Below are 9,013 nucleotides of genomic sequence, written 5' to 3'. Positions count from 1 at the left end.
CAGGAATGCAGGTTTCATGCTGACTGCTCGAAACTCAGCCTCATAGCTGTGGTCCCGGGGAGCCCCCAGCCAGTAGGGCTGTGGCACCACATCCTTGGCCTGGCCTGGAAGGTCGGGGTAGAAACGGCTGGGAACCGGATACTGGTTGGGTAGGAGAGGAGAGTAGTGGTCTCCTCCAAGCAGTTGACAGTTGGGTCCTGGCGGGGAGGGGACGCTGGTGTCAACAGATGCATACACGCTGAAAAAATAGGCAAGAAAACAGGGGTCACGGTGGCACTGGGCACCCCTGGGTCTACCTGGTGCATGTCCTTCCTTGACCTGGCCATCCTCCTCCATTGTCCAGCCTGGAGTCCCCAGACCCAGGAGAGACCAAAGATGAGTTGACCCCAGGGGCACTTACGACTCAAAGTTCTCCCGGAATCCTTTGGCAAAGGGGTTGTTATCAATTTTCAGCTGAGTAATCTAGAGAGAGAGGAAACAGTCACCTGAGTCCGGGGATCAGGAAGACCGTGGCCCCCCGTCAGCCCTCCACTCCACCCCAGGTTCAGCCCCTGCAGGCCTGGGCAGCCCTCACTTCAGCGTTCTGATAGGCAGTCACTGCGATGAACTGGGTTTCTTGGAAGGTGAAGATATGCGTGTTGGAAGCGTTGCAGGCCGCCTCCGGCTCGCCGTCATTCACCTCGACAATGTGCAGCCGGGGCTGGTACTTATGGAGGGACTGGAGGACAATCATCTGAAGAGAGAGCAGGACGGTCACCGCCGTGGGGAGGAGGAGGTGTGAAGGACCCCACACCCCTGCGGTTGGCCCTGTGGCTGGATGCATGGCCCTGCAGACCCCTCCCCGTGCCCCAGTGGCTGCCCTTACACTGAGGCCCCTGTCCTGCCACCGTAACTTCACCAGGCCCTCCATTCCTGTCCCCAGCCTCTCTGGAACACCAGTTCTATCCTCTGGTCTCCTTCCCTATTCCTAGATGTTCGCTGTGGCCAGGGCTTTAGCACAAATAGGGCTTCCTAGGGATGCGTGCACTGCAGACAGGATTGCTCAACCCGGGGAAACCACATCCATTCCTTGGGCCCCCGGGGACCAATCCATGCATCTGGTGCCTAAGCCACAGCAGCCGGGGACCCAGTGAAGACACCCCCGGTTGGTGGGCCTGGGTCGGCCTCAAGGTACCCTATGCTAGGACACTTCCTCCCGTTTCCTCTTCTCCCCAGACAGGTGGAGTGGGAAAGAACAGCATTCAGAGAAAGAGATCCTGCTAGAGAACAGACTCCGCCTACAAGACTCCTGCAACCTGGGGGTCTGGTTTAGGGGCACGGCCCCCTGGCAAGGAGGAGGTCCTACCTGGGTCATATTGTTGGAGGCCCCCTTGTTGTTCGTGAGCTTTAGTTTCCCAAATGAAACTTCCTGGCGCATCCAGTGAGCTCCGGTGTTGGGGGAATCCGGGTGGACGTACAGCCGGTTTCCTGTGGACAGTCACCCTCTTTGGCACGCAGCCCCCGGAAAGACCCCTGGTGATGCGGGGCTCTGCCTTTTCTGAGGGGGACATGGCGAAGGTTGCAGGGGGAGGAGCAGAGAAGGGAGGCAGAGGGAAGTGTAGGCAGAGGGTAGGCTAGAGTGGAAAAGATATGATCAAATAACAGACGTGACAAGTGGGATAAGGAATTAAATTCTGAGCTTCAGGGGCCCCGGACTTGGGGATCCACTAGGGGGCGCCCAGTCTTGGAGTAGGGAACGCCTGCTGCTCCCAAGGGGCGCCTACCTGGCATGCTGCCTTCGGCCTTTCCGCACTGCACCCACTTGCCGCTCTGATACCGCCAGTGGTGCTGGTCCACCAAGACCACGTCCACGAACATCCTGTAGTGGCTGGTGGGCTCCAGCCCGGCCACGGTAAATGACAGGAATGGGAACATCCGCCTGGGGAGAAAGGAGAGACCCCGGCAGCCATCAGCCCCAGCCCGCCGCCAGCCGCCCCTGTGCCCCCCGCGTCGGTGTTGTGCTGGAGCTGGTGTCCCGCGCTCAGGAGAGCCGGCTGGCACATGTTCAGGAAGTGTGCCTGCCAGTCGTTAAACAATTAAAAACTAAACTATATGCTACAATGAAATACACGATATTAGAAACCATACTCAGTACATAATCAAGAATCACCTCCCAATTATTTTACGGCATTTTGCCTTGTCTATGCTCTTGCGGTTATTTATGCCGACTGTGTCCAGACAGTGGAGACAGCAGATAAGGGTGTGCTGTGCATCTCTCTCCAACTCCACCTTCCATGCCGTCACGTGGGTGGTTGGAAGTCAGCCACAGGAGGAGCATTTACACCACGAAAATCGGCAAACACTACAAATCAGGGCTTTTGGAAGTGTTCTCTATTTTTCTAATCATCAGAAGGCTTGTGCACTTGCCAGAGAAAGAAAGAAAAAGCACCTCCTTCAAGCCAGTGAGGTGTAGTCAAGCCTCAATCCCTTCACCATTTCTCCAGGCTGATGGGAATTGGGGAATGCATGAACATGTACCTGGTATGTTTTTCAAGACATCAGGGCTGGGACTTGATCTTTCTTTCTTTCTTTTAAATTATTCATTTATTTCCATTTGTTATTATTATTTTTTAATTTGACCAGAGAAAGACAGAGGGAGAAAGGAAAAAAGCAAGCCGTCAGGTCCGAGACTCGATGCCTGCCTGATTTTTTTTTTTTGAGAGATTTTTGCTATGCACTTGCCAGAAAGACAGAAAGAGACAGAGACAGAAAGCGAGAAGTCACTCCCCAGGAGGGATGGTCACACTGCAGTCCCTTCTCCTCCATTCTCCTCTTGGGATCTTGGGCACGCACGCACATGCGCCTGGTGTGAGTTTAAGCCACTTGGTCTGGGACTCGAACCACGGTCGACTACATGGGAGTCTAGCGACATAGCCATTACGCTAACTGCTGGTCTCCCTGATTTTTTTTTTTAAGAGATGTTTTTGCTATAGGGTGCATGTGCTCACTAGAGAGACAGACAGAAAATGAGAAATCACCCCTGAGGGGGGATGGCCACACTGCAATCCCTTCTCCTCCATTTGCCTCTCGGGACCTTGGGCATGCACGCATACATGCCTGGAATGAGTTTGAAGCCACCGGATCTGGGACTCGAACCACAATTAACTACATGGGAACCTAATGACATAACCATTATGCCATCTGCTGGTCCTGGGACTTGATTTTTCTTTTTTAATTTATTTTTTTAGAGAGATTTTTGTTATCAGGTGCATGTACTTACTGGAGAGACAGACAGAAAGCGAGAAATTACTCCCTGGGGTGATGGCCACGCCTCAATCCCTTCTCCTCTTGGGATTTTGGGCACTCATGCACACATGCCCAGTGTGAATTTTAAGCCACCAGGTCTGGGACTTGAACCACGGTTGACTATGTGGCAGTCCAGTGATGTAACCATTACACCATCTGCTGGTCCCAGGGCCAGGACTTGAAATGAGCAGTCGGTCCTGTGGGACCTGGCTCCCTTAACCATTAGGCTACAGGGCTGGCCCTAAATGTTCTTTTAGACAGTCAGTTCTTAGATCTCTACCTGCTCACCACTGTCTCTAACCTTAGTCCACTTCCAAGGAGGAGCAAGAGCGCAGGCCAGCCCTCCACAGGCACTTCCTGCTAGGTCCTCCTGCCTCAGTCTCCTCCCCATATTCTCCACTGTGGCTCTCACACCACTAACCACCCCTCGCCCAATGGCATCCACCCACAGACCCTCCCTGCCCCATTCGGCTGGGTCTGCCCAGAGCCCAGGCCCTCAGAGAGGTGGCTGACGTCCTAGGTAGGCAGGGAACTCCCCCTCTGCAGGAAAGAAGGCTGTATTGAATAGTCTTCACACTCAAATCCTGGCTCCCAGGAAAAGGGGGTGGGATGCTGCATTATTCCCAGTGTGCCGAGTAACAGATTCAGAAGTCCCCTCCTACCATCACCCTCTCCACTAGCACCTCACTATGCTACCACTCACCCTTGTTCTACCCACCACCTCCACTATCACAACCACCATCGCCATAACCACCATCCCACCGTCCCCACCACCTTCACTGTCACCTCCAGATCCAGCCAGACTGCCACTACAGCTTCCACTTCCACCAGCTCAGCGCCATCGGCACTCCGGTGGCTGAGCCTCTCTTCCCAGAAGGACAGAACCAACCCCTCATTAGACGTACTTGTCATTTTCACACACTCCCCTCTTTCCTTGGGAAGCCAGGATGGGGAGATACTGATCCGTGAGCCAGGGAACATGGGAGGGGGAGTGCCAAGGACCAAGAGACAATTTTGGATGAGTCATACTACCCAGAGGGTCCCAGAACCCACCCCTAACAAGCAGGTCTCCCTTGGGCCAGCAGGTGGTGTGGTATTAAAGGCACATAGCCGACCATGGTTTGAGTCCCAGACCTGGTGGTTTGCTTTCTCGCTTTCCCTTTCTCTCGCTCTCTGGTCAAATTAAAATATAATAATAATAACAAATGGAATAAAACAATTCTTTTTTTTTTTAAAGGTCTTGGGGGACCAGCGGGTGGCATGGTAGTTGAGGTACTGGACACTCCCACATGGCCAACCACGGTTTGAGTCCCGAACCTGGTGGCTTACTTTCTCACTTTTCCTTTATCTCTTTCTGTGTGTCTCTCTGATCAAATTAAAATAAATGAATAAATACATACAATTAAATAAATAATTCTTTTTTTTTTAAAGGCCTTATTTAAACCTCGGTGTCTTTACCTGTAAACTTAGGTAATTCCTGCCCACCTTTCTTTGAATGCTGTCTAGAAGTTCCCCTCTCTTTCCCATCCTGCCTTCTCCTAGGCCGACAGCTGTCAAGGCCCTCCAGACTGGCTGAGGACCTAAAGGTAGAGTTGTAGGGTGCTGGGACAGGCCAGTTGACTTGAGAAATCAAAGGTTAGGGATTAGGCTTTGAATGATGGGGGTGGGGGAATGATGCAATATTTTCAGCCCTTTTCTGGTAACCATTACACCATCTGCTGGTCCCAGGGCCAGGACTTGAAATGAGCAGTCGGTCCTGTGGGACCTGGCTCCCTTAACCATTAGGCTACAGGGCTGGCCCTAAATGTTCTTTTAGACAGTCAGTTCTTAGATCTCTACCTGCTCACCACTGTCTCTAACCTTAGTCCACTTCCAAGGAGGAGCAAGAGCGCAGGCCAGCCCTCCACAGGCACTTCCTGCTAGGTCCTCCTGCCTCAGTCTCCTCCCCATATTCTCCACTGTGGCTCTCACACCACTAACCACCCCTCGCCCAATGGCATCCACCCACAGACCCTCCCTGCCCCATTCGGCTGGGTCTGCCCAGAGCCCAGGCCCTCAGAGAGGTGGCTGACGTCCTAGGTAGGCAGGGAACTCCCCCTCTGCAGGAAAGAAGGCTGTATTGAATAGTCTTCACACTCAAATCCTGGCTCCCAGGAAAAGGGGGTGGGATGCTGCATTATTCCCAGTGTGCCGAGTAACAGATTCAGAAGTCCCCTCCTACCATCACCCTCTCCACTAGCACCTCACTATGCTACCACTCACCCTTGTTCTACCCACCACCTCCACTATCACAACCACCATCGCCATAACCACCATCCCACCGTCCCCACCACCTTCACTGTCACCTCCAGATCCAGCCAGACTGCCACTACAGCTTCCACTTCCACCAGCTCAGCGCCATCGGCACTCCGGTGGCTGAGCCTCTCTTCCCAGAAGGACAGAACCAACCCCTCATTAGACGTACTTGTCATTTTCACACACTCCCCTCTTTCCTTGGGAAGCCAGGATGGGGAGATACTGATCCGTGAGCCAGGGAACATGGGAGGGGGAGTGCCAAGGACCAAGAGACAATTTTGGATGAGTCATACTACCCAGAGGGTCCCAGAACCCACCCCTAACAAGCAGGTCTCCCTTGGGCCAGCAGGTGGTGTGGTATTAAAGGCACATAGCCGACCATGGTTTGAGTCCCAGACCTGGTGGTTTGCTTTCTCGCTTTCCCTTTCTCTCGCTCTCTGGTCAAATTAAAATATAATAATAATAACAAATGGAATAAAACAATTCTTTTTTTTTTTAAAGGTCTTGGGGGACCAGCGGGTGGCATGGTAGTTGAGGTACTGGACACTCCCACATGGCCAACCACGGTTTGAGTCCCGAACCTGGTGGCTTACTTTCTCACTTTTCCTTTATCTCTTTCTGTGTGTCTCTCTGATCAAATTAAAATAAATGAATAAATACATACAATTAAATAAATAATTCTTTTTTTTTTAAAGGCCTTATTTAAACCTCGGTGTCTTTACCTGTAAACTTAGGTAATTCCTGCCCACCTTTCTTTGAATGCTGTCTAGAAGTTCCCCTCTCTTTCCCATCCTGCCTTCTCCTAGGCCGACAGCTGTCAAGGCCCTCCAGACTGGCTGAGGACCTAAAGGTAGAGTTGTAGGGTTCTGGGACAGGCCAGTTGACTTGAGAAATCAAAGGTTAGGGATTAGGCTTTGAATGATGGGGGTGGGGGAATGATGCAATATTTTCAGCCCTTTTCTGTCATCGACTCAACCTCTGATGGTGGTCACATCGCTCAACTCTTTCCTATATTGTGACCAGTTCCTACCCAAACTCGCAGAAATCAAGGAATAGAAGGGAACCTACCTACTGAGCCTCTATTTATTCACCAGTCAGTTCATCAGACGAGCTCTTTGAGACGCAAAATGCTATTTCCGGGTGGATAGTGGTGTTGAGACGTTGGGGTTGCTGTCTGTTCTCTCTCTCTCTCTCTCTCTTACTCTTACTCATAAAAAAAAATAAAAATAAAACTTTTAAAAAAAAAATCATTTCTGGGACCAGCAGAATGTTACATCACTGGACTGCCACACTCACAGTTCGAGTCCTGGACCCAGCAGCTTAAAACTTACACTAGCTACGTGTGTGTGCTGCTCAAAATCCTAAGAGGAGAATGGAGGAGGAGGGATTGTGTTTTGGCCAGTCCCTCTGTGGGGTGATTTCTCGCTTTCTGTCTCTCTGTCTCTGTCTCTCTGGCAAGCACACAAGCCCTATAGCAAAAATCTCTCCCTCAAAAAAAAAAAAAAAAAAAACACACACATTTCCAATTTGAAAAGAGTGAGTGAGGCTCGGCGAGGTTTGGGGGCAGCCCCTTGGTGGGAGGCAGAGCTGGAATCTTCTGACCACAGAGTGCATGCTATGGTCTCCGTCTTTCCACCCTGCTTTCATCACCAGTGGCAGCAAACGCAGGAAGTGGATGGGGGAAAGGGAGAGGAGAAGGGAGGTCTCAGTTTCACCCTAAAAGTCTCGAATCACCACCAGCTGGAATCCCAAAATAGCCCCCGATTTACATGACACTTTGCAGGGAAGGAACTGGGAGCATAGATGGGTCTGATGCCAAACTGAGTCCCCACCAAAAGTGCTTACCTACCCGCGGAGGACAGGGTCTAGGACCTCAAGTTCCTGGTTGCCCACTAGGGTCAACTTGCTTTCCATTGATTCCCAGGGTCATTGTGCCCCTGCAGGATCCCGGCACCTGGCACATACTCTGTTTTACTATAATTGAGTACAGATTAAAGTAACAGATAGGTAGTTTTCATCAGTCATGTTTGCAAAGTGTTTGAAAATTGTTATTTGCAGCCAGATGGTGTCACAGCGGAGATACAAGGTCCTGCGACGCCAGACCCACGCGAAGAGATCGTAAGGCCTCCCTGTTTACACCTGAACCGCCTGTGACCTGTGCCAGCTGAGACGCGGGGTGGAGAGTGGCACGAAGACCCTTTTGGGAGGGTCTCTCGCTCTCTCCCCCTTTTCCCCCCTTTCGCAGAGGAAATAAATAAAAGAATGTTTTCTGAAACATTGGTATCTGCTGCTGAAGAAGCTGCAGGAAAACGGGGCCTCTCAGAGACTGTCGGGGTGAGTGTAAATTGGTACCACCTTTCTGGAGGACCTGTCAAAATGCAAAATGTGCTCATACAAGGGACTGCTTCCTTTTTCCAATTTCAGACCCACTGAATACTATCAGACAGCTAGTATCAAACAGCCGCACAAAATACCAAGCAGTTTTCACCCGCCCCGAGAGAAATAAAGCCAGTTGGCCTAAGAGAAAGTAGGCTTAAGCCTAACACAGTTTTGTTTATCACACCAGGCACGTGAGCATGCGTGCCCAAAATCCTGAGAGGAGAATGAAAGAGAGGGATTGTGGCATGGTCATCCCCCCCAGGGGGTGCTTTCTCACTTTCTGTCTCTGTCTCTCCAGGGAGTGCACATGCCCTATAGCAAAAATCTCTATAAAACAACAACAACAAGAAACTTTTTGTTTAAAGATCTACAAAGTTTGGGGCTGGCAGGTGGCATGGTGCTTAAAGTGCTTCCACATGGCCGGCCTCTATTCAAGTACGGGCCCTGGTGGCTTGCTTTCTCACATTCTCTTGCTCTCTCTCTGGTGAAATTAAGTAATAATAATACTAAATTAAATTAAATAATTAAAAAAAATTAGACAAGAGAGGGACAGAGCGGGGGCGGGAGGAGTGAGGAAGTAAGTTGCCAGGTCCGGGACTCGAACCATCATTGGCCATGTGGGAGTCCAGCACCCTTAACCACCATGCACCTGCCAGCTTCCCAATTCTTTTCTTTTCTTTCTTTCTTTCTTTCTTTTTTTTTTTTCTAGAGGTTTTTGTTATAGGGTGCATGCACTCATCAGAAAGACAGAGAAAGACAGAGAAACAGAAAGCAAGAAATCACCTCCCGGGGGGGATGGCCACACCGCAATCCCTTCTCCTCCATTCTCCTCTCAGGATCTTGGGCATTCACACACATGCACTCGGCGTGAGTTTAAGCCACTGGGTCTGGGACTCGAACCACGGTCAACTATATGAGAGTCCAGCGAAATAGCCATTACGCCAACTGCTGGTTTCTTTCTTTCTTTCTTTTGTAGAGAAATGTTTGCGATAGAATGTGCACGCTCACCGAAGAGACAGAGAAAGACAGAGCGACAGAAAGCAAGAAATCACCC

At 51.0% G+C, this 9,013-nt stretch overlaps 1 protein-coding gene across 1 annotated transcript in view; it reads right to left on the bottom strand.

The window, feature by feature from the left end:
• TBX21 (T-box transcription factor 21) overlaps positions 1–9,013 on the bottom strand; it is a 21,276-nt gene that overhangs the window by 1,110 nt on the left and 11,153 nt on the right. The window contains exons 2-6 of the mRNA XM_027767319.1: positions 1,764–1,918; positions 1,346–1,467; positions 575–733; positions 401–462; positions 7–238 (exon numbers count right to left, since the gene is read on the bottom strand). Coding sequence (XP_027623120.1) covers positions 7–238; positions 401–462; positions 575–733; positions 1,346–1,467; positions 1,764–1,918 — 730 coding nt within the window. The remainder of the gene's footprint in view (positions 1–6; positions 239–400; positions 463–574; positions 734–1,345; positions 1,468–1,763; positions 1,919–9,013) is intronic.

Source organism: Tupaia chinensis, unplaced genomic scaffold, assembly GCF_000334495.1.
Source record: "Tupaia chinensis unplaced genomic scaffold, TupChi_1.0 Scaffold144171_1, whole genome shotgun sequence".
Classification (NCBI taxonomy): Eukaryota; Metazoa; Chordata; class Mammalia; order Scandentia; family Tupaiidae; genus Tupaia; species Tupaia belangeri.
The sequence above is the reverse complement of the archived record's forward strand: the minus strand, read 5'-3'. Positions and strand labels throughout refer to the sequence as shown.